General features: G+C 51.4%; 1 protein-coding gene across 23 annotated transcripts in view; it reads right to left on the bottom strand.

Moving 5' to 3' along the window:
- The window catches only part of EML1 (EMAP like 1), a 185047-nt gene that overhangs the window by 64092 nt on the left and 96934 nt on the right, over positions 1 to 24021 (bottom strand). For 22 of the 23 annotated variants that reach the window (XR_016226430.1, XR_016226431.1, XR_016226428.1 and 19 more), the window contains 2 exons: positions 18323 to 18505; positions 7292 to 7424 (listed from right to left, as the gene is read on the bottom strand). Coding sequence is in view for 18 of the 23 variants with exons in the window: in XM_070065387.2 (XP_069921488.2) it covers positions 7292 to 7424; positions 18323 to 18505 (316 nt within the window). In the remaining 5 variants the exon portion in view is untranslated. Of the gene's footprint in view, positions 1 to 7291; positions 7425 to 18322; positions 18506 to 21438; positions 21540 to 24021 lie in introns of those variants that run through there. The other variant, XM_070065393.2, reaches the window with a different exon arrangement.

Here is a 24021-nt window from a genome sequence, read left to right as displayed (position 1 = left end):
ACATACGAGCAGGTTTGAGTCCCAGCTGCTCCACTTCCGATCCAGCTCTCTGCTGTGGCCTGGGAAAGCAGTGAAGATGGCCAAGTCCTTGGGCCCCTGCACCCACGTGGAAGACCCAGAAAAAGCTCCTGGCTCCTGGCTTCAGATTGGCCCAGCTCCAGCCGTTGTGGCCATCTGGGGAGTGAATCAGTGGATGGAAGACCTTTCTGTCTCTGCCTGTCTGAAACTCTACCTCTCAGTTAAATTAAAAAAAAAAAAAAAAAGACATTTGCAATGCATTTGAAAGACACAGATTGAGAGAAGTCCCACCAGTGCTTTGCTCCTCAAACGTCCTCTAGGGTCCCTGACTGGGGACAAAAGCCTGAAGCCCAGAACTCAGTCTGGGTGTCCCACGTGGGTGGCAGGGACCCAAGCACTGAGCCATCACCACTGCCTCCCAGATCTGCATAGCAGGAAGCTGGAGTCAGGCACCAGAGAGCTGGGACTCGAATGCGGGCTCCTGAGGCGGAACACGGGCATCCTGGTGTCTGAACCGCTAGGCCAAACATGCACCCTGAACAGCTCACTCCAAAACAACTGTGGCCAAAGAAGAAACCACAAGGGATTGAGGAAACAGCTGGAGACAAATGAGAATGAGGGGCCGGTGCTTGGCCACGTGGGCAAAGCCGCTGTCTGCAGTGCTGGTATCTCATATGGGCGCCAGTTTGTGTCCCGGCTGCTCTCCTTCTGATCCGGGTCTCTTCTGTGGCCTGGGAAAGCAGTAGAAGATGGCCCAAATCCTTGGGCTTCTGCACCCACGTGGGAGACGCAGAAAAAGCTCCTGGCTTTGGATTGGTGCAGCTCCGGCCATGGCGGCCATCTGGGGAGTGAACAAGTGGATGGAAGACCTCTCTCTCTTTCTCTCTCTCTCTCTCTGCCTCTGCCTCTGCTTCTCTAACTCTGCCTTTCAAATAAATAAATCTTTGAAAAAAAAAAAAAAAAACCAGATCTACAGTTAAAAAAAAAAAAAAAGCAAATGAGAACGAAACAGAACCCAGCTGCCCTGACAGGACACGGTGCTGCCACACCACTGGGAGGTCAGCAGCGGTGAAAGCTTGCTAAGCAGAGAGCAGCCCCAGATCTGCCTCCCAACCTCAGCACCTCAGGCCCTCCGATGAGAAGAACAAACTAACTGGAAGTTTTCAGAAGAAAGGCGATGACGAAGCCTGGAGCAGAGGAAAGTGAAACAGAGAACAGAAAAAACAAAACCAGACGTTGGGCTTTTTTTAAAAAAAAGATCAATAAAATTGGAAAACTCTTAGTTAAATTAGCAAAAAGAAAAGTATGAAAAGATTTAAACAGAAATGAGGAGTAGGTGCTGTGGTGCAGCAGTTTAAGCCATCAGTTGGGACACACACGTCCCTTATCAGGATGCCTGGGATCGAGTTTCGCCTTTTATTTCTTCCTATCCAGCTCCTGCTAATGCGTCCTAGGAGGCAGCAGATGACAGCCCAAGTACTTGGGTCCCTGCCACCCGTGTGGGAGACCCAGTGGAGCTCCTGGCTCTGGGCTTCAGCCTGGCCAAGCCCTAGCTGTTGAAGGCATTTAGAGTGAACCAATAGGTGGAAGACCTCTCTCTCTCTCTCTCTCTCTGCCTCTCTGCCTTTCAAATAAATTCTAAAAAGAAAAGAAACAAAAGGAACATCATTACAATTGCTGTGTCAAAAATACAAAGGTTACAGGAGACCACTATGAACAACTACACAGCAACAAATTGGGGCCGGCGCCACGGCTCAATAGGCTAATCCACCTAGCGGCGCCGGCACACCGGGTTCTAGTCCTGGTAGGGGCGCCGGATTCTGTCCCGGTTGCCCCCCTTCCAGGCCAGCTCTCTGCTATGGCCCGGGAGTGCCGTGGAGGATGGCCCAAGTACTTGGGCCCTGCACCCCATGGGAGACCAGGAGAAGCACCCGGCTCCTGCCATTGGATCAGCGTGGTGCGCCAGCCGCGGCAGCCATTGGAGGGTGAGCCAACGGCAAAGGAAGACCTTTCTCTCTGTCTCTCTCTCTCACTGTCCACTCTTCCTGTCCAAAAAAAAAAAAAAAAAAAAAAAGCAACAAATTGGGCAACCTGGAGGAAATGGATAAACTTCTAGAAATATATAACCTATCAAGACTGAATCATAAAGAAACAAAAAATAACATGCATAGATCTATAGCAAGTAAGGATATTAAAGCCATAATAAATTTTTTAAAGATTTATTTATTTATTTGCAAGTCAGAGTTACACAGAGAGAGGAAAGGCAGAGAGAGAGAGAGAGAGAGAGAGAGAGAGCGAGGGAGGTCTTCCATCCGATGGTTTACTCCCCAAATGGCCACAACAGCCGGAGCTGCGCAGATCCGAAGCCAGGAGCCAGGGGCTTCCTCCGGGTCTCCCACACGGGTGCAGGGGCCCAAGGACTTGGGCCATCTTCTACTGCTTTCCCAGGCCATAGCAGAGAGCTGGATTGGAAGTGGAGCAGCCAGGACTAGAACCAGCGCCCATATGAGATGCTGATGCTTCAGGCCAGGGCGTTAACTCACTGTGCCACAGAGGCAGCCATAAGTCATAATAATTTTTAAAAACTCCCCTCCAAGAAAAAATATAGAAAAAGGTGATTTCACAGAAGAGTTATACCAAACACTTAAGATCCTTCCTGAACTCTTCCAAGGAACTAAAGAGGAGGAAATATTTCCAAATTAGTTCTATGCAATCAGCATTGTTCTGATTCCAAAACCAAACAAGACACAAAAAGAAGCTTACAGACCAGAATCTCTGATGAATATTGATGAAAAATCCTCAGCAAACTACTAGCACACTGAGTTGCACAGTGTGTTAATGATTTATGCTGTGAGTTCAATGCAGGCTTATTTGTGGAAAGCAAGGATGGCTCAACACAAACTCAGGGAAGCCCACCACAGTAACAGAATGCAGGCCAAACCCAAAGATGCAGAAAGAAACACTTGACAAAATCTGGTAGCCTTTCAGAATAACAGCACTCAACAGATGAAGAACAGAAGGAGCTACCGCAACATGATAAAAGTGATATACGAAGAGTCCACAGTGCACTCAACGGTGAGAGACTAAAAGCTGTTCCTCCCAAATAAAAAACAAGGCAAAGGCGCCCACCCTGGCCACTGTTATTCAATGTAGTCCTGAAGAACCATCCAGGGCAATGGGACGAGAAGAAGAAACAAATTGGAAAGGAAGGAGTAAAACTGTTTGCAGATGACAGGATCTAATAGGTGTAAAATAAAATCAAGACACAAAAATCAGGTGTATTTCTATTCAATAACAATAACCAATCTGAAAAGGACATTAGGAAAGCACTCCTGGGGCGGGGGTTGTGGCACACGGATCAAGCCGCCTCTCAGGATGCCCGCCTGTCGTCTCTGAGCACTGGCTCAAGTTCCGGCTCCACCGCTGGCAGCTCAGCATCTGCTGATGCCCCTGGGGAGGCCGAGGACGACTCGTGTCTGCCATCCTCACGGGGGCCCCGAGGGAGTCCCTGGCTCCTGACTTCGGTTTGGCTTATCCCCAGCTGTTGCAGGCAATTTGGGGAGTGATCAGATGGGAATGGGTGGAAGATCTCTCTCTCTGTCACTCAGCTTTTCAAGTAAATAGATAAATTAATGAATGAATTAATTAAACAAAAGAAAAGCAAAGAATACTATTTCTTTTAAAAAAAGATTTATTTATTTACTTGAAAGGCAGAGTTACACAGAGAGAGGAGAGGCAGAGAGAGAGAGGTCTTCCATTTGCTGGTTCACTCCCCAGTTGGCCGCGACAACCGGAGCTGTGCCGATCTGAAGCCAGGAGCCAGGAGCTTCTTCCAGGTCTCCCACGTGGGTGCAGGGGCCCAAGGACTTAGACCATCTTCTACTGCTTTCCCAGGCCATAGCAGAGAGCTGGATTGGTAGTGGAGCAGCTGGGACTCGAACCAGCGCCCATATGGGATGCCGGTGCTTCAGGCCGGGGCGTTAACCCGCTGCACCACAGTGCCGGCCCCAAGAATACTATTTCTTATTGCATCAAAAAGGATAAAATACTTAGAAATAATCTTAACTAAAGAGGTAAGAGACGAGCACACTGAGAACCACAAAACCTCCCTAAAAGAAATCACAGATGACACAAACAAATGGAAGACATCTCACACACGCGTATTGGAACACTTAATATTGTTAAAAAGTCCACGCTAACCAAAGCAATCTATAGATTCAATGCAACTCCTATCAAAATCCTAATTTTTTTTTTAATAAAAAAAGAAATCCTAACATTCACATGGAATCTCCAGGGACTATACAGTCAATACAGTCTTGGAAAAGAAGAATTAAATGGTAGGCATCACAGTCCTGGTTTGCTTTTTTTTTTTTTTTTTTAAGATGTATTTATTTGGGCTGGCGCCGTGGCTCACTAGGCTAATCCTCCACCTTGCGGCGCCAGCACACCGGGTTCTAGTCCCGGTCGGGGCACCGGATTCTGTCCCGGTTGCCCCTCTTCCAGGCCAGCTCTCTGCTGTGGCCCGGGAAGGCAGTGGAGGATGCCTTCCCTGCACCCCACGGGAGACCAGGAGAAGCACCTGGCTCCTGCCTTTGGATCAGCATGGTGCGCCGGCCGCAGCGCGCCAGCCGTGGCGGCCATTGGAGGGTGAACCAACGGCAAAGGAAGACCTTTCTCTCTGTCTCTCTCTCTCTCACTGTCCACTCTGCCTGTCAACAACAACAGCAACAAAAAGATGTATTTATTTGAAAGGCAAAGCCAGGAGCCGTTGTGGCCAGTGAACCAGTGGATGGAAGACCTCCCCCCCGCCGCCTCTTTGCCTCTCCTCCTCTCTCTGTGTAACTCTGACTTCCAAATAAATGAATAAATCTTTTAAAAAACCAAAATAGCCACTGCCATGGCTCACTAGGCTAATCCTCCACCTGCGGCGCCGGCACCCCGGGTTCTAGTTCTGGTCGGGGCGCCGGAGTCTGTCCCGGTTGCTCCTCTTCCAGGCCAGCTCTCTGCTGTGGCCCAGGAAAGCAGTGGAGGATGGCCCAAGTGCTTGGGCCCTGCACTCGCATGGGAGACCAGGAGAAGCACCTGGCTCCTGGCTTCAGATCGGTGCAGCGCGATGGGGGTGAACCAACAGAAAAGGAAGACCTTTCTCTCTCTCTCTCTCACTGTGTAACTCTGCCTGTCAAAAAAAAACAAACAAACAAACCAAAAAAACAACAACAAAAAACCACACTACATAAGGGCTGGTGCTGTGGCATAGTGAATAACATCCCCTCCTGCAATATTGGCATCTCATATGGGCACCAGTTTGAGTCCCAGCTGCTCCACTTCCAGTCTAGCTCCCTGCTAACACTCCTGGGAAAGCAGTAGAAGATGGCCCAAGTGCTTAGGTCCGTGCACCCACATGGGAGACCTGGAAGAAGCTCCTGGCTCTGGGCTTTCCATCGGCCCAGCTCTGCCCATTGCAGGTATTTGGGAAGTGAATCAGTGAATGGAAGACTGCTCTCTCTCTCTCGCTCTCTCTCTCTCTGCAGCTCTGTCTTTCAAGTAAATAAATAAATCTTAAAAAAAAAAAAAAAAAACTACATAGCAACAGCGATCAAGGGACAGTGGTACTGCAGGAAATGAAGGAAGAGGTACAGACCAATGCACAGGCCCAGAAATCAACCATCGCATCTACGGTGGCTGATCTTCAAGAGGCTTCGAGACTGCAATGGAAAAGGAGCGTCTCTTCCACAAACAGGTCAGGGAACTGGAGCCACAGACAAGGGAACGAAGCGGGGCCCTTTCCGTACAAAATTTATGGAAGTTAACTCAGAGTATATCAAAGACCTAAAAATAACACCTGAAACTATAAAGCTGTTGGAAGAAAATAGAAGGAAAATGCTCCAGGACATTGGATTTAGCCATGATTTCATGGATATGACACCAAGAGCACGGGGAATGAAAGTAAAAATAAACAAAGGGGACAACATCAAGTTTAAAAGCTCCTGCATGTCAAGGAGAACCTGCAGCCCGGAGGACGAGAGGAAACTGCAGACACTTGTCTCACGAACGGAGGTGCAGAGCACACGGGGCAGCTCCAACCCTACAACAAAACCACTTCACTGGAGAATGGGCCGGGTCTGGAATGGACATTTCAAGAAGACATCACACACACGGCCAGCATGTACACGCAAGATGCCAGTGTCAATCATGAGAGAGGCAACTCAAAACCTGAACGGGAAGTCGTAACAGATGGAAACCTGAAGCTCAAAAAGTTCCATCTGGTCAACCTCACGACGCCGGATGAATGCAAGCCACAGCTACCACGGCCGGCGGGACCTCCGAGGCCATTTCGTGTGATTATAAACACAAAAAATTTAACAAGGACCAAACAGGCAGGAAAGGAAGCCAAGGACTGCATCTCGACATTCTAAAAAGCACTGCAAAAACAGAAAAGCTCTAAAAAGTCATGAACCATAAATGCACAAAACTCTTACCTGATGACACACACAGCAGGAATCTGCTGGGGGCAGGCCATTGTGAATGAACACTCAACATATCTAAAAGAGGCCACAGATTCCTTTGAGTCTGAACACTCGGGGGCCAGCACTGTGGCACAGTGAGTGAAGCTGTCCCTTGCCACACCAGCATCTCATCTAGGAGCACCAGTTTGAGTCCTGGCTGTTCTACTTCTGATCCAGCTTCCTCTGTGTGTGCCTGGGAAGCCAGGGGAAGACAGCCCAAATACTTGGGCTTCTCCCACCCACATGGGACACCCAGCTGGAATTCCTGGCTCCTGGTTTTGGCTTGGCCTAGCCCCAGCCATTGCAGCCACTTGAGGAATGAATCATTGGATGGAAGATCTTTTTCTCCCTCTCTCTATCACTGTGCCTTTCAAACAAAGAAAATAAAACTTAAGATAAATTTTTAAAAAGTATAAGCTTAATCAGGTTTCACAGGTAAAAATGTAAGGTCACTGTGACAATCTGACTTTCGGGATGGATGTGAGAATAGAAAATTCATTGTTACCCAGGCTATACGCCCAGATGCTTTCTCAAAAGAGAAGCTTAAGAGAAAATATGAACTATACACTGTGCTTCGAGCCAATGTGATTTCAAAGGCAACAATGCTTAAACCTAGAACCAGAAGTTTATAGTCTCCAGCAAGGCAACACGCCCCACGTAGGGCTTCCGCAAGCTGTCGCTCGGATGAGAGCTGCGAGGTGTCACACACAAAGGGATCCCAAGGGGCTCGTGGGCAGACTTCACTGGGGGCTCTCTCCTGGGCTTACCTTTTGGTTGCCGGAACAGCAGGTTCTCTCCTGGCCCCCGAGGGGGACGGCAAAGAGCCACTGGGTTTCTTTGGTAACACGGTGCCATTGTTGACTGTGGTTCTCAGAGGCAGGGTCTGTGCCAGGGGTCTCGCTGCAAGACAAGCAGAAAACAGCATCAGGACACTCCCTTTGGCGAAGGCTGACATGGCCACTGTCCGGAAGGAGACAGGCGCCAGCTTGAAACGGACACAGGACACAGGCAGTTCACGGCGAGAGGGTTCCCTGCTCAACCAACCGTGTGGCTTGGCAGGGGAAGCCGCTGCTTGTCACGCCCGCATCCCATATTGGAAGAGTCTGGGACCAAGATGCGCCTCCTCGTCCTGATGCAGCGTGCTGCTAACGCACACCCTGGGAGGCAGCAGGTGCCGGCCCCCATGGGAGGCCACGTATGCTCCTGGCTCCTGGATTTGGCCTGGCCCAGCCTTGCCTATGGGCGGGCATTAGGGGAGTGAACCAGCAGAGGGAAGATATTTCTCGCACGCATACTCTTTCTTTTTCAAATAAATACATTTTTTGTCAAAAGAAAATTGCATTTCATTGAACATGTAATCGTCCATATTTTTAAAAAATAATTAACTCAAAATGGATCACAGACCTAAGGGAAAAACCGTAAAACTTTCAGAAGAAAACATCCTTGGGTTTGGTGATGGATTTTCAGATACAATGAAATTTTTAAAAAATGTTAACAGCTTAGACTTCATTAAAATTTTCTTTTTCTTAAAGATTTATTTTATTTATTTGAAAGACAGAGTGAGGCAGAGACAGAGAGAGAGGTCTTCCATCTGCTGGTTCACTCCTCAGATGGCTGCAATGGCCAGAGCTGTGCTGATCCAAAGCCAGGAGCCAGGAGCTTCTTCTGGGTCTCCCAAGTGGGTACAGGGGCCCAAGGACTTGGGCCATCTTCCACTGTTTTCCCAGGCCAGAGCAGAGAGCTGGATCAGAAGAGGAACAGCCAGGACATAAACCGGCGCCCATATGGGACGCTGGGACTGCAGGCCAGGGCTTTAACCCACTGCGCCACAGCCCCGGCCCCTAAAATTTTCAAAAATCTGTGAAAGACATTTAGGGAGATGAAAATGCAAGTCATGGATGGAGAGGAAATATTTGTAAATCCCATCTCTGATGTAGGACTTGTATACAGACTATAAAAAGAACTCTTAAAATATAATCGTGGGGCCGGTGCTATGGTGTAGTGGGTAAAGCCGCCGCCTACAGTGCCAGCATCCCGTATGGGCACTGGTTCAAGATCCGGCTGCTCCACTTTTGATGTAGGAGACCCAGAGGAGGCTCCTGGCTCCTGGCTTTGGATCGGCACAACTCTGGCTGTTGCGGCCAATTGGGGAGTGAACCAGTGGATGGAAGACCTCTCTCTTTCTCTCCCTCTCTGCCTCTACTTCTCTCTGTGTAACTCTGCCTTTCAAATAAATAAATAAATCTTTTTTAAAAAATTTATTTGACAGGTAGAGTTATAGACAGTGAGAGAGAGAGATAGAGAGAAAGGTCTTCCTTCCACTGGTTCACTCCCCAAATGGCTGCTACAGCCGGTGCTGCGCTGATCCGAAGCCAGGAGCCAGGTGCTCATCCTGGTCTCCCATGTGGGTGCAGGGCCCAAGCACTTGGGCCATCCTCCACTGCTCTCCTGGGCCACAGCAGAGAGCTGGACTGGAAGAGGAGCAACTGGGACTAGAACCCGGCAACCATATGGGATGCTGGCGCCACAGGTGGAGGATTAACCAAGTGAGCCATGGCGCTGGCCCCCAAATAAATAAATCTTTAAAAGAAAATATAATCGTATGGGGCTGGCACTGTGGCATAGCAGGTAAAGCTGCTGCCTGCAGGGCCGGTATCCCATATGGGTACCAGTTTGAGTCCCGGCTGCTCCACTTCCAATCTAGCTCTCTGCTACAGCCTGGGAAAGCAGTAGAAGATAGCCCAAGTCCTGTTGCAGCCATCTAGGGAGTGAACCAGTGGATGGAAGACTCTCTCTCTTTTTCTGCATCTCCTTCTCTCTCTGTGTAACTCTTTCAAATAAATACATAAAATCTAAAAAATAAAAAATAAAAAGGAAAGAAAATAAACACAGATATAAAATATATACACATATATGTGTGTGTGTGTATATAAAATTGTAAATAACCAAAGGGCCCAATATTTCAAGTGAGGAAAAGATCTGAAAAGTTGCCTCACCAAAAACCACAAGCAAATGGCCAATAAACATATGAAAAGATGCAATCACTTGTCATTAGGGTAATGCAAATTAAAATATTAATTAGACACCTCTCTCTAGCTTTTAGAATGGCTAAAATCCAAAAAACAGACAAAATGCCGACTGCTGGCCAGGATCCGAGCCCCAGGGGCTCTCACGCACAAGCCACTGAACAGTCTCTCCGTGCGATCCAGGAATCGTGCTGACACCAGGTGTCTGCCCAGCTGACCTGAACGTGTGCTTCTAACCAGCCCTGACATATTACAACAGCCTCATACTTCTGGTTTTTTTTGTTGTTTTAGAACTTATTTATTTATTTATTTGAAAGGCATAGTTACAGAGAGAGAGGAGAGACAGAGCTCTTCTATCTGCTGGTTCACTCCCCAAATGGCCACAATGGTCAGGGCTGGGCCAGGCTGAAGCCAGGAGCCTGGAGCTTCTTCCAGATTTCCCACATGGGTGCAGGGTTCCAAGCACTTGGGCCATACTCTGTTGCTTTTCCCAGGCCATTAGCAGCGAGCTGGATCAGAAGTGGAGCAGCCGGGACTGGAACTGGCACCCAAGTGGATGCCGGCACTGCAGGTGGCAGCTTTACCTGTTACGCCAGAGCCCTGGCCCAGCAGCCTCATCCGTAACTCTCCAGACCTGGACGCAGCCACAGTGCCCTTCCACAGGTGAACGGGCAAACAAAATCCACCCAGGAGATGAACACATCACACGCGTGAAAGGGAAGAACCAATGCAGGCTCCATGGAGGCACCCGGCCAGGCGCAAGCAGCGAGTCTGAAGGCTGCCTGAAGGCTCAGGACATCCCTGAACAACACGGGTCAGGGGTTGCCAGGGGTCAGGAGAGGCAGTGTCGAGGGTAGAGACGCCCTGAGCGACACTGGGCACAGCTCAAACCCTCATAGCACCAGCAGTGAACCCCAACAGATGCAAGTGGACACTGGCCCAGAGATGGGGGCCCCGTGGCAGGAGGCAGATTGTGAGGGAAGAATCTAACTGCACCGCAGGTATGTGCCATGACCTTGTCGAGGGGCATGACTGAGGGGTGGGAGGCGCTGACCCGGGCAATTCTGGAAATGAGCAGAGCCTGCAAGACTACAGACAGGGGAAGTGCAGACCACGGCCCTCCAGCTGGAAGAGCTGCTTCCTGAGGCACGGGTGATGGCCCTGGAACGGACACGAGCGAGCGCAGGCACGGAGGGTAGGAGCCGGGCTGCTCCCTGATGAGCAAGTGGGACCAGGGAGCCCCGTGGCCCCGGTTAAAGGGGGCGCAGTGTGAACTCACGCTTACCTTACTACAGATGCAGACTGTAATTATCAATGTGCATCATGCACAGGTCAGCATAAACACACACGCGGGGCTCCAAAAAGTTCACGGAAAATGGAATTACCGGGCACTCTCACCATCACCGCCACCCCAACTAAACACCGAAGCCACTCATGATCTCAGACCAGGCTTCTTCCACCAAAAAAACACATCAGCCACTCAAAGAAGAAAAGCTGCAGCCTAAGGAGGCCCAGGGTGGGCAAAGCACCCACAGCGGGAGCAAGCATGGGCTGGGCCGGCGGGACAGCCAGAGACAGGAGCGGCTATTGGTCACTGCGCACAGCGGCTGGAGGCTGGGAGAGAAGCAGCCCCAGGCTGGGGCAAACACGAGTTCCTGCAATGAGCCCCTGGCTTCCAGGGAGACTAATCTGTGGCACCTTCCTCTGGTTCATAAACCAGTGGTGTTACTTTCTCAACACTTTAACTGTTCTAGAGGTGAACACAGCAGCACAGTACCAAAAGGAGAATTTCTCCGGTAAAGGGAGAAGGATAAATGCCGAGGTATGGATGCGCTCCGGGCAGGGCTGCAATCGGAAGCCTCAAGGGGCTGAGTGCCTTCTCCACGCAGCTCACTCACAAGCCTGGCCAAGCCCCGCCCCTCCCACGCCCGGCTTCCTGGTGACATCAGGATGCCAGTGCCCCCCCGCAGGCTGCTGTGGGCCGTAGTGGTCGGGAGGGGGACGTTCCTAGTAGAACGCCTGGCACCCTGTACCTACCACAGCTACACCAGAAGATGAAAGGCTCTATCCGCTTGGCCCTCAGGGTAAAATCGAAAATCCCAAACACAACACAAGAAGAATGAAATGCAGTGACGTTTAAGTTGTAGCCGAGGATCTGAGGCAGAATCCGACTCAGTGAGGCACAGGAAGCAGACTGTACACAGGATGCTCCCGGGTAGGTCTCACGCTGCACACACACAGGGACAGTGACAGTGACAGCAAGAGCCGAGCAGGTCTCACCCTGCACACACACAGGGACAGTGACAGTGAGGTCCTGGGCAGGTCTCTCTCACACACACAGGGACAGTGACAGTGACAGCCGAGCAGGTCTCACGCTGCACACACACAAGGACAGTGACAGTGACAGTGAGGTCCTGGGCAGGTCTCTCTCACACACACAGGGACAGTGACAGTGAGGTCCTGGGCAGGTCTCTCTCACACACACAGGGACAGTGACAGTGAGAGCAAGAGCTGAGCAGGTCTCTGTCTCTCTCTGTCTCTCTGTCTCTCTGTCTCTCTCTCTTTCTCTCTCTCTCTCTCTCTCTCTCACACACATACACACACACACACTAATACACAGTGACAGTGACAGTGAGGTCCTGGGCAGGTCTCTCTCACACACACAGGGACAGTGACAGTGACAGCAAGAGCCGAGCAGGTCTCTGTCTCTCTCTGTCTCTCTCTCTGTCTCTGTCTCTCTCTCTCTCTCTCTCTCACACACACACACACACACTAATACACAGTGACAGTGAGGTCCTGGAGAGGTCTTACCCTGTGCATGCACGCACACACACACACACACACACAAACGGTGACAGTGACAGCGAGGACCCGGGCAGGTCTCATCCAGACAGCAGACATCTCTCACTCTTCTGTCCAGGCCAGCGGTGACTACAAGTCACACAGTCACCATTTCTTAACTGCCGGGCTTGGTCTGACCAACACTAATTCAAGGCCCGTGGCGAGGAGGCGAGGGCAGAAAGGTTCCACCCGTGTCCATCTCCTGCAGGCTGTTCTTCACCTGCCAATCAGGCACTCAGCGGGGACGTGAGTGGGCATCCACCATAGCCACCGCATGGCTCAGCCCTGAACCAGCCATTCGATGGCGGCCACAAGTTCCGCTCTGAACATCAGTCTGCTGTGGAACACGGGGCCCGTGGTCTGCTGTTGACGGTGACTGCAGGGGCTAACCCCGAGGCCGAGGGCCCCAGATCTGGACACGGCAGGGCTGACTTGCCTGTCTGCCTCTCCAACAGGAGCTTTGGGATACATGACTAATTATCTGCTCTATTAATGAATGAGGCTATTAATTAATTAACACAACTCCTTGACATATGAACCAAGGGATCCACTAGTTGACATAATTGATCTCAAAGTTTGCAAAAGGGAATATTAAACAATTTAAAAAGCCAACATGCCTAACAACCTGAAGAAACACGCAACATTTAAAATGAGAAATATGGGGGCCGGTGCTGTGGCATAGTGGGTAAAGCTGCCGCCTGCAGTGCTGGCATCCCATATGGGCACCAGTTCAAGTCCCAGCTGCTCCACTTCTAAACCAGTTCTCTGCTACAGCCTGGAAAAGCAGTGGAAGATGCCCAAGTTCTTGGGCCCCTGCAGCCACATGGGAGACCTGGAAGAAGCTCCTGGCTCCTGGCTTCGGATCAGCCCAGCTCCGGCAGTTGCAGCCTTCTGGGGAGTGAACCAGCGAATGGAAGACCTCTCTCTCTGCTTCTCTGTAACTCTGCCTTTCAAATAAATAAATCTTTTTAAAAATGAGAACTATGAAGGACTCGCTGGTTAACAGGCAACGAAACATATAATCCACATCTGGGGAGCCAGAGCCGTATTTTAATTGACGCTGCACTAACGTCCCAGCACTGGAATGAGAATCAACTGTGCAAGTGCACAGTGGGTCCGTCGGCAACCAAACGCCGAGTGCCAGCCCTGGTCTTCTCGGCAACGCAGCCCGCAAGCCAGCCTCGACGCCGCTGTCACCCTCGTTGGTGAGAAACGGCGGCTTTAAAAGCTCAGGTCTGCTGCCTAGGAAGGAATGCACAGCACAGAATGGCTAGAAGCCACCAGAAAGCACGGAGGAGACGCAACTCTCAGAAGAAGCGCTGACCGCTGCCGGTGCGCGCAGCTCAGCCTCCTCCGCACGTGCTGCAGAACCTCGGGCTCACGCTCGGCCTGGCCCAGGGACGCACGGGCCTTCTCCCCTCATCAGCACCGACACAGACACCCTCATGTTACTAGGATGCTAAGAACATATGATAAGACACTCACATCCCATATCAAAGTGCCTGGGCTTGAGTCCTGGCTCCACGCCCAATTCCAGCTTCCTGCTAACGCGCTCCCTACGAGGCAGCAGTGATGGCTCAAGTGGTCGGGCTCCTGCCACCCATGTGGGAGACCCACAGTGAGTTCTGACTCCCAGCTCCAGCCTGGCCCAGCCCCAGCTATGGGGGCATTTGGGAAATGAGGCATGGGCGAGAGGAGTCTTGCTTTCTGCTCTCTCCCTCTTCCTTTCCTCTCTCCCTCTTTTCCTTTCAAATAAATAAAATAGTTACAATAAAATTATATCTCCATAAACTGTGTGACTCCCTCTTCTCCACTAGGTGCTAATCCCTGCTTGGCGGTCATGAAACTTTCCAGATCTTTCTACCTGAGAGCCGGTCCATCCAGAACCAGCTGACTGCAGGCTGCGGCTGTCTCCAAGTGAAGCAGGGTAGCCTGGCAACCAGGGCTAATCCTTTAAAAATCAGGGAGAAGAATAGGAAAAGCACACTTTGGGGAGCTTATGCAGAACCTGAGCAAATTCCAAAGCCCAGGGCTGCACCCCCCAAGTAAAGAGGAGCCGGCGGGGGCCGGCGCTGCAGCGTAGCAGGTAAAGCCGCCACCTGCAGTGCCAGTATTCCATATGGGTGCTGGTTCAAGTCTCAGCTGCTCCACTTCCAATCTAGCTCCCTGCTATGGCCTGGGAAAGCAGTAGAAGATGGCCCAAGTCCTTGGGCCCCTGCACCCACGTGGGAGACCCAGAGGAAGCTCCTGGCACCTGGCTTCGGATTGGCACAGTTCTAGCTGCTGCAGCCAGTTGGGGAGTGAACCAGAGGATGGAAGACCTCTCTCTCTCTCTCTCTCTCTCTCTCTCTCTCTCTCCTCTCTCTGTGTAACTCTGACTATCAAATAAATAAATAAATCTTTAAAAAATAGCAAAGAGGAGCCGGCAGTCAGGACAGGCACAGCCTCTCTTCACGTCCACAGGGGCTGGACCGGGAAGGGGCTGGCCAGTCTGTCCCCATCTCAGGAGCCTTGAGCTGGGGACTAGTGAGTCATTTCCGTGAATCTACAATTCTCATTGCTATGCTAGTTAAGTCATACAAGTATTGATAAGGTGAATCAAGTCTTGGAAGTCGTGAGAACTTTCTGGAAATGAGCCGAGTGCTGTCGTGGACAGGAGTTAGGGTCACTACCTGGGGCCTGATGGTAACCATGGGACAGCCACGTGCCCAGACGGCACCCACCGCCGGCATGGCCCTGGGTGAGCCCCGTCCAGCACGTGAAGGCAGCATGCTTGTCAATGGCATAGCCATCACTGTCGCTGGGCAGACAGCACAGGGGTGTGCACCCAAAGCTCTAAACCCTGAGCCCTGAGCTCCGACAACTAACCTTGGGGTGGGGTATGGGTGGGGGGATCGCTTAATACTTACGAAGTAGAATACCACATGTCCCGTCTACTGCAGATCTATATCAGGACGACAAGCTTAAACAGTGAGAAGAGTCGGGACGGCCACTGTCTAAAAATACAGGACTTTTAAAAGGCGGAGGCTTTATATAAAGCAACTACTTCAAATAAACCATTTAGGGTACAGGAGTCATCAGATTTATTTTTGGAAATCTGAGTAGGTCAAGAATACCTAAAATAATCTGGCTTCTATTTAAATAGCCTAATCACTTTAGAACTTAAAAGGAGAAAAACGATTACTTGAAGGGATTACTCAAAATATAGACATCAGCCCGGCGTGTGTATCTCACACGGGGCTGGCGATAACCATAAGAAACAGATTTCTGACCACAGATGTGTGAAAATGCAGCCAGAGCCAGAGAGAGAACGAAAAGACGTCTCCCGCTCCAAGGAAAATACAGTAACTGTGAGACAATTTCTTAAATCCAAACAACAAAAAAGGTGTTTTTTTTTTTTTTTTTTTTGAAAGGCAGAGACAGAGGAAGCCGACAGACAGAGATGTCCCATCCACAGTTCACTCTCTAAAGGCCCACGCCGGCTGGAGCTGTGCCAGGCTGAAGCCAGGAGCTGCAGACTCCACCCACATCTCCCAGCGGGGAGCCCTTGCCCGCTGCCTCCCAGGTGCAGGAGCCGAGCGCTGGGGTCAGGAGTGCAGCTGGGTGCAAGCAGGCTTTCCATCGAGGGGCGCAGGTGTCTTCACTGTCCCTCCAGGCACCTGCACCAGGGAGGCGCCTGCAGAGGGACACTGACATGAACACATTTCAACCCAAGGGACATCACGGCGAGAGGAGAGGGACAGTGGTGAAGACGAGGAAGGCTCACCAGGTCCACCGGACATCAGCGACTAACTAGCGGGAAAGAAACTTTTCAAAAAAGATTGATTTGCTTGAGAAGCAGAGTTGCAGAGAAGGAGGGAGAAAGAGAGAGAGAGGAGAGACCTATCCACCAGTTCACTCCCCAAATGGCCACAACAGCTGGGGCTGGGCCAGGCGGAAGCCAGGAGCCAGGAGCTCCATTCCAGTCTCCCACATGGGTAGTGTGGGGAGCAACTGGGAGCAACTCGGACTAGACTGAGTTACTGGAATTAAGACTTATTCTATGCATCTGCTCTCCCACGATATGGTGCTGGGAGAGGAGGAAACAGCTTCTACACAGCTGCCTCCAGTTCAACCAATAAACTGTAGGACCTGCTCCTGATTGGAGGAGAGCAGTGTACTCGGCGTGTGGGTAGCAGAGTTGGGATTGGTGGAAGAGGACTATAAAGGAGGAGAGAGACAACATGCACCAGGAACATCTAAGAGGAATACCTGTGCAGCCCCCGAGAGAGCCGGCCGGCGGTGTGCCGCTCCCCCGCGGAAGTGGGGAAAGTGGCAGGGGGAACCGCCCTTCCACGGAGGTGGAAGGGACGGTAGCCAACCCGGGAAGAACCAGCAGCAAACCCGGGGAGGGCCGAGCAGACAAAAGAACAGCGCAGGGTCCTGTGTCGTTCCTCCGCGAAGAGGGGGAGCGACATAATGGTGCCGTGACTCAGATAGGAAGCCTAGGCAGGGCTTAGTGTCGTTCCTCCATGAAGAGGGGGAGCGACAGGTAGCAGGAGCCCAAGGACTTGGGCCACCTTCGGCTGCTTTCCCAGGCCCATTAGCAGGGAGCTGGATCGGAAGTGGAACAGGTGGGACTCGAACTTCTACTCACATGGCATTATCAATTGTCACAGGCAGCGCTTAACCCACTGCAGAGCCAGCCCCAAGGGAGAGAAACTTCACAAGGGTTTTTTTTTTTTAATTTTTTTATTTTATTTTTATTTTTATTTTTGACAGGCGGCTGGCGCACCGCGCTGATCCGATGGCAGGAGCCAGGTACTTATCCTGGTCTCCCATGGGGTGCAGGGCCCAAGCACTTGGGCCATCCTCCACTGCACTCCCTGGCCACAGCAGGGAGCTGGCCTGGAAGAGGGGCAACCAGGACAGAATCCGGCGCCCCGACAGGGACTAGAACCCGGTGTGCCGGCGCCGCTAGGTGGAGGATTAGCCTAGTGAGCCGCAGCGCTGGCCCCCACAAGGGTTTTATTTCCAAATCTGAAGCACAGGGTCACCACCAAGTGACTGAACTCAAATGCTGCTTCCTTTCGTCTCACTCCCAGGAGCCACAGGGCCTAAATGTCGACATCTGTTTGCCAGAGACCCCGAGGGGCAGACCCTGTGGGTGGTGTCCTCATGAAAGCAGAGGGTGTCGCCCAGGAGGCGCCGGCCGGCTGGAGGGGGCGAACGTGAGGGAGACCTCGGGGATTCTGAGCTCCTCACAGCGGGGGCCCCTCTGTGCCCCCAGTCCCGGCTCTGAGCCTGACGCCGGCCACGCTGAACTGAATGGCAACACCAGCTGAGGACACTTCCCACGTGGAACAGACCCCCACAGGGGCTCTCTCCACCCACAGGGAGTCTTTTAAAAACATATTTCAAAGACAGAGAGAGGGAACGTCTTCCACTGGCTCACTCCCCGGATGCCTGCCACAGCTACAGCTGGGTCAGGCCAAGGCCAGGGGCTGGGAACTCCATCCAGGTGCCGCATGTGGGTGGCGCGCACCCAGCTCCCTGAGCCGTGACCTGCTGCCTCCCAGGGTGTGTGTCAGCAGGAAGCTGGGAGCGGCCGCAGAGCTGGGATCTGAACCCATGTGCTTCCAGATGGGGTGCCGGCATCCTAAGTGGTGTCTTACCTGCTGTGCCAAACGGCTGTCGCCACCCCAGGGAATCCTGATGGACGCTGGTTCTCAACGGGCCATGGCACAGTTCCCGACTCACCTGAGGGTCACCCACACAGGCTCACCAACGTCACACCACAAACATGGTCACACACGGGGCGACCACACTGTCAGCGCCGAGACTGCTCTTTGTGATTCTAACTCTGGGTTTTTCCATCAACACGCCGCTAGCACTGGCGTGGCCGGCCACAGAGCGGCCCCGCGGCTGTCCCCGCGCCCGCGGCCCGCCTACCTTTGGTGGGTCCTTTCCTGTTGAGCACGGCCTGCTGCTCCTCGGTGATGTTCAGCCGCCGCACCACGTCGGCCAGCGCCGACTTGAGAAGCTGGATGTCGTCCTCCTGCATCTGCACCCGCTGCTCCAGGGAGGCGATGCGGTCGGTCACCTCCATGCTGCTGGCCGCCGAGGCGCTGTCATCTAGGGCAGAGGAGAGGCTCCGGTGAGGGTGGGGCTCCCGGGAGACGCGGCTGCCACACAGGAGGCGGGAGAACCCTGCTTCTCCGTGGGCTTCCCAGTGGCTATGCCTGTGCTTCTCAGTTTTAAACGGCGGCTCTGGCTGCCACTGTATCTTTCTACATGCAAGCCAACTTGTTTTCCCTCCCATGATAGTAGAGAGCCTCCATGTAGCAGAGACGTGAGAGTGTGTCTACAGTGCATAAACCCCACCTGTGAATGAGGGTGGACTCACAACGCTAGGGCCGCCGAGGTCGTGGCACTGTGCATGGCCGAGCGGTGGCAGTCGTACGTTTCTACACGGAACCCTAATTCCCTGTCTTCATCAGAGCCCACTAGGCTCCCTGGCTCTCGCTCCCTGTCCAACCTCGCTTCCCGCTGTCCCGCCTTCCTGCCAGGCTCCAGCCCCACCGGCCTCCTCTGCCTCAAACACTTCTCAGCCGGTGTTTGCAGGCATCAGATGCTGCTGCTGCTGCTTCGGGACAGGCAGTATTAGAGAGAGAGAGAGAGAGAGAGAGAGAGAGAGAGAGAGAAAGGTCTTCCTTTTTCTGTTGGTTCACCCCCCAAGTGGCCGCTATGGCCGGCGTGCTGTGGCGATCCCAAGCCAGGAGCCAGGTGCTTCTCCTGGTCTCCCATGCAGGTGCAGGGTCCTAGGACCTGGGCCATCCTCCACTGCACTCCCTGGCCACAGCAGAGAGCTGGACAGGAAGAGGAGCAACCGGGACAGAATCCAGCGCCCCAACCGGGACTAGAACCCGGGGTGCCGGCACCACAGGCAGAGGATTAGCCTAGTGAGCTGTGGCGCCGGCCTAGAGTTCTTTATCTAAACCATTTGCTATCCCAACAACCATATTTCACCACCACTGCCTCGTTGGCCGACAACCTCTCCCGACTGTCCCGCTGCTCCCCGCCCCGAGCAGACAAGGATGCAGTCTTGCCTCACACACATCGTGGGCGTGGTTCTGGACCAACACAACGAAGTTTCCCACTGCGTACAAAAGTTATGTTTGCATTACATTGTGTAGCCTATCGGGGATGCAACAGCATTAGGTCTAAACTGCAACGGACGTGCCTTGATGTAAAACCCAAGCCTTCGGCACGTGCTCCTGGAAAAATGGCACCGAAGGACTTCCTCCACACAAGGCTGCACAAACCTGCAGTTTGTACAAAACGCAGCGTCTGCGAAACCCAACAACAAAGCACAGGGAACAAAGTTGTGCCTGTTGTGCAGAGCACAGCCACCAGGAGGTGCTGTGAACTCCGGTGAGGAGCTCCTGTGCACCTGCAGGGGGCAGGCAGGGAACCAGACAGGTGAACTCCCTTTCCGTGGCTTCTGTCCTGGGGCCAGGCGCCGTGTGCGGAGCTGGAGAGGGCACACGTGGGAGAACGCCGGGCCCCGGAGTCTCTGCAACTCAGCATCCAGTGTCCCGGCAGAGCTCGGAAGAATCCTCTGTGCCAGAAACAAGACGCGGGACACAGTGCAAAAGGAAGGAAGAGAAACTGAGCCCAGCTCCAGAACGGACAAAATACTGGAACCGACAAAGAACCTAAGACAGCACGAGGATACGGGTCCTCTGTGACTGAGAATTTCAGAGAAATGAATAAAAACCAAATGAAAATTTTGGAACTAAAAAATACAACTTCTAAAAAAAAAAAACAACAACACCTCACTGGAAGGGTTTCACAGCTGAATGGACCCAAAAGAGGAAGACGAGGTACAGCTGGAAGCCTGTCAATAAAACAGCCACGCCCAAGGACCTGGGAAAAGACGTCTCACGAGAACCCGGCAGAGCCCTGGGGATTCGCTGATGACGTCAGCCGGTCCAGCACAAGTTAACCGTCATACGAGAAGGAAAAGAGTGAGAGAACAGGGCAGAAAAAAATAAAAAACTAATGACTTAAGGACCCCAAATTGGAGTGATAGAAATGTATAATTAAAATGTAACTGAAGGCCGGCGCCGCGGCTCACTAGGCTAATCCTCCGCCTAGCGGCGCCGGCACACCGGGTACTAGTCCTGGTCGGGGCACCGGATTCTGTCCCGGTTGCCCCTCTTCCAGGCCAGCTCTCTGCTGTGGCCAGGGAGTGCAGTGGAGGATGGCCCAGGTGCTTGGGCCCTGCACCCCTTGGGAGACCAGGAGAAGCACCTGGCTCCTGGCTCCTGCCTTCGGATAGGCGCAGTGTGCCGGCCACGGCAGCCATTGGAGGGTGAACCAATGGCAAAAGGAAGACCTTTCTCTCTGTCTCCCTCTCCCTCTCTCTCTCACTGTCCACTCTGCCTGTCAAAAAAAAAATGTAACTGAGCCCACCCCAAGGTATATCATAGTAGGACACAGATGTGTGGCACAGTAGGCTAAGCTGCCACTTGGGAGACCCAGATGGAGTCCCTGGCCCAAGCCTGGCCCAACCCTGGCTGTTGTGGGCATGTGGGGAATGAACCAGTGGATGGGAGGTGGCTCTCTCTCTCTCTCTCTCTCTCCCTCACTCTCTTTCTGTCTCTCCATCTGCCACTGTGCTTTTCAAATAAATCTTTTTAGAAACCCACTCGAGACTACAATACAATAGTTATCATGCCCAATAGATTGCGCGTAAGTGGCTATTATTTTTTTTGAAGTTTTTGTCCTTTTTTACTTTTTATTAATATAAAGTGAAGAGAGTTCATGCATTCCACAGGTGCAGTTCCAAGAAAACAACCACACTTCTCTCCCTCCACCCTCCCCCCAAACTCCCTCCCTCCCTCTCTCTCTTCCTTTTACCAGTTTTTGCAAAGACACAGTTTTAATCCACTCCACGTTCACAGGCTTAATCCACCACCAACCCTAATACTGAACCAGTGAGAGGAGAGGAGTCTGTGTTACACTGGAAGCTTGCTACACTTGACTTCAGATGAGCTACCCACCTGCCGGTTCTACCCTGTCTGCATTACATGGTGTTCCTTTGGGCACGACAGTTCACGTCTCTGGGACTTACAAGTGGTTATTATCAACTGGAAGTGGTTAATGGTACTGTAAATGAAAAAGTTACAGATGTGGATTGTAATCCTCGATAAACGACTGTAGCTAAAATTCCAGTGAAATCCTATCGTGAAATAACCCATAAGAAGAAAGGAAATAAGGAATTGAAATACAAAAAGGAGACAAGAAAAAAAAAATAAAATGGTACCCAGCCCAGCGATAATTACCTTAAATGTTACATTAAAGCAGTAATTGTATTAAATACACCAACAAGAAGGCAGAGAATGTAGAATAAAAATAATTTTTGATGATTCACTGATTTATTTGAAGCGTAGAGTTAGAGAGAGAGAGGGACAGATGGAGAGAACAATCTTCCTTCCGATGGTTCACTCCCCAGATGGCCACAATGGCCGGGGCTGGGCCAGGATTCAGGAGCTTCTTCAGGTCTCCCACGTGGGTGCAGGGGCCCAAGCACGTGGCCCATCTTCTACTGCTCTCCCAGGTGCATTAGCGGGGAGCTGGATGGGACATGCACTGGCGCCCATGAGGGATGCCAGCATCACAGGCAGCAGCTTAACCTGCTACTCCTCAGTGCCCTGAATAAAAACAGCTTTCAACAAGACCCCATTAAACGGGGGCATTGTGCACAGGGTTCAGTTGCCATTTGGGATGCCCACATTCTATTTTGGAGTCCTGGCTACTCTGCTTCCAATCCGGCTCCCTGATAAGTGCCAGGGAAGCAGCAGGTGCTGGCTCCAGCACTTGAGTGCCAGCCCCCCCTCCCCCGCCGTGTGGGAGACCTGGATGGAGCTCCTGGCCTCTGGCTTCAGCCTGGCCAGCCCTGGTTGTGGCAGCATCTGGGGAATGAACCAGTGGATGCAAGGGCTTTCTCTCTCTGTCATTCTGCCTATCGCATAATTAATTTTTTTAAAAAAGACCTAACTACACACTATTTACAAGAGGAAGACTTTAAATACAAAGAATAGATAGGTTGAAGGTAAATGAAGGGAAAAACATATACCACGCAAATAGGAAGCGTAAGAGGCAGGTGCACCAATATTAGTATCAGATAAAAATAAATGTCAAATAAAAATGTATTACTAGAGACGGGGGGTCATTTAATAATGAAAAAACCATAAATTATCAGGAAGACCTGGCAATCACAAGCATGTATGTGCCTGATACCAGAGCTTCAGAACACATGAAGCACGGGGCCAGCACTGTGGCACTGCGGGTAAGGCCGCTGCCTGCGGTGCCGGCATTCCATACGGGCACCGGTTCAAGTTCCAGCTGCTCCTCTTCTGATCCAGCTCTCTGCTGTGGCCTGGGAAAGCAGCAGAAGATGGTCCAAGTGCTGAGCCCCTGCACCCACGTGGGAGACCTGGAAGAAGCTCCTGGCTCCTGGCTTCAGATCAGCCCAGCTCCAGCGGTTGTGGTCATCAAGGAATGAGTCAGTGGATGGAAGACCTCTCTCTGTGTGTGTCTCTACCTCTCTGTAACTCTGACTTTCAAATAAATAAATAATACTTTAAAACAATCAGTATGGACACAGAAGATTTGCACAACACAATAAACCACCTTGACTTAGTTGTTCTGCATTAAAACAAAAACAAAAACAAAAACAAAAAAAAACTACAGAACAGTCCACATGGTACATTTACTTGGATGCAGGATATTCTGGCCATAAAACAGATATGAATACATTTAACGATTAAAAAAGTATGTGCTCAGACCACAACAGTATTAAAGTAGAAATAAAAAATAAGATAGCCAGAACAGCCAGAAATGTTTGGTAATTAACCAGCACTCTTCTAAACAATCATTAAGTCAATGAAGACATCACAGGAGACATCAGAAAAATACTTCTCATTGAATGACTATGAAAACTTATCACACCAAAATGCACGACATGCAGTCAAAGAAACACTTTGAGGAAAATTAATAGCTTTAAAAAATCTACATGTTAGAAAAAGAGAAAAGCTGGTTTTTGAAAAAGATCACTCAAGCCCCATAAAGCAGCAACCATTCCACCGCTCGCCCCTCAGAATGTAACAGGAGGCACTCAATACATATTTGGTAAAGTAACGCACAAATAGGTAAGCACACACTCGGTTGGTTGCAAGAGATATAAAACGATTCAGTCACAGCTATCCTGAAGGAGCTCTCTGTCTAGGGGAAGCGCACATCTACAAGTTTCTTTTATTTATTTATTTATTTATTTATTTATTTATTTATTTATTTATTTGACAGATAGTGCTAGACAGTGAGAGAGAGACAGAGAGAGGTCTTCCTTCCGTTGCTTCACCCCTCAAATGGCAGCTATGGCTGGAGCCATGCCGAACCGAAGCCAGGAGCCAGGTGCTTCCTCCTGGTTTCCCATGCAGGTGCAGGGCCCAAGAACCTGGGCCATCCTCCACTGCCCTCCCGGGCCACAGCAGAGAGCTGGCCTGGAAAAGGAGCAACCGGGACTAAAACCCGGCGCCCATATGGGATGCTGGCGCCGCAGGCAGAGGATTAACCAAGTGAGC

This window comes from Oryctolagus cuniculus, chromosome 20, assembly GCF_051225735.1.
Source record: "Oryctolagus cuniculus isolate XC-2025 breed Fujian yellow rabbit chromosome 20, ASM5122573v1, whole genome shotgun sequence".
NCBI classification, from domain to species: Eukaryota; Metazoa; Chordata; class Mammalia; order Lagomorpha; family Leporidae; genus Oryctolagus; species Oryctolagus cuniculus.
This window is presented reverse-complemented; position numbering and strand designations above follow the sequence as displayed.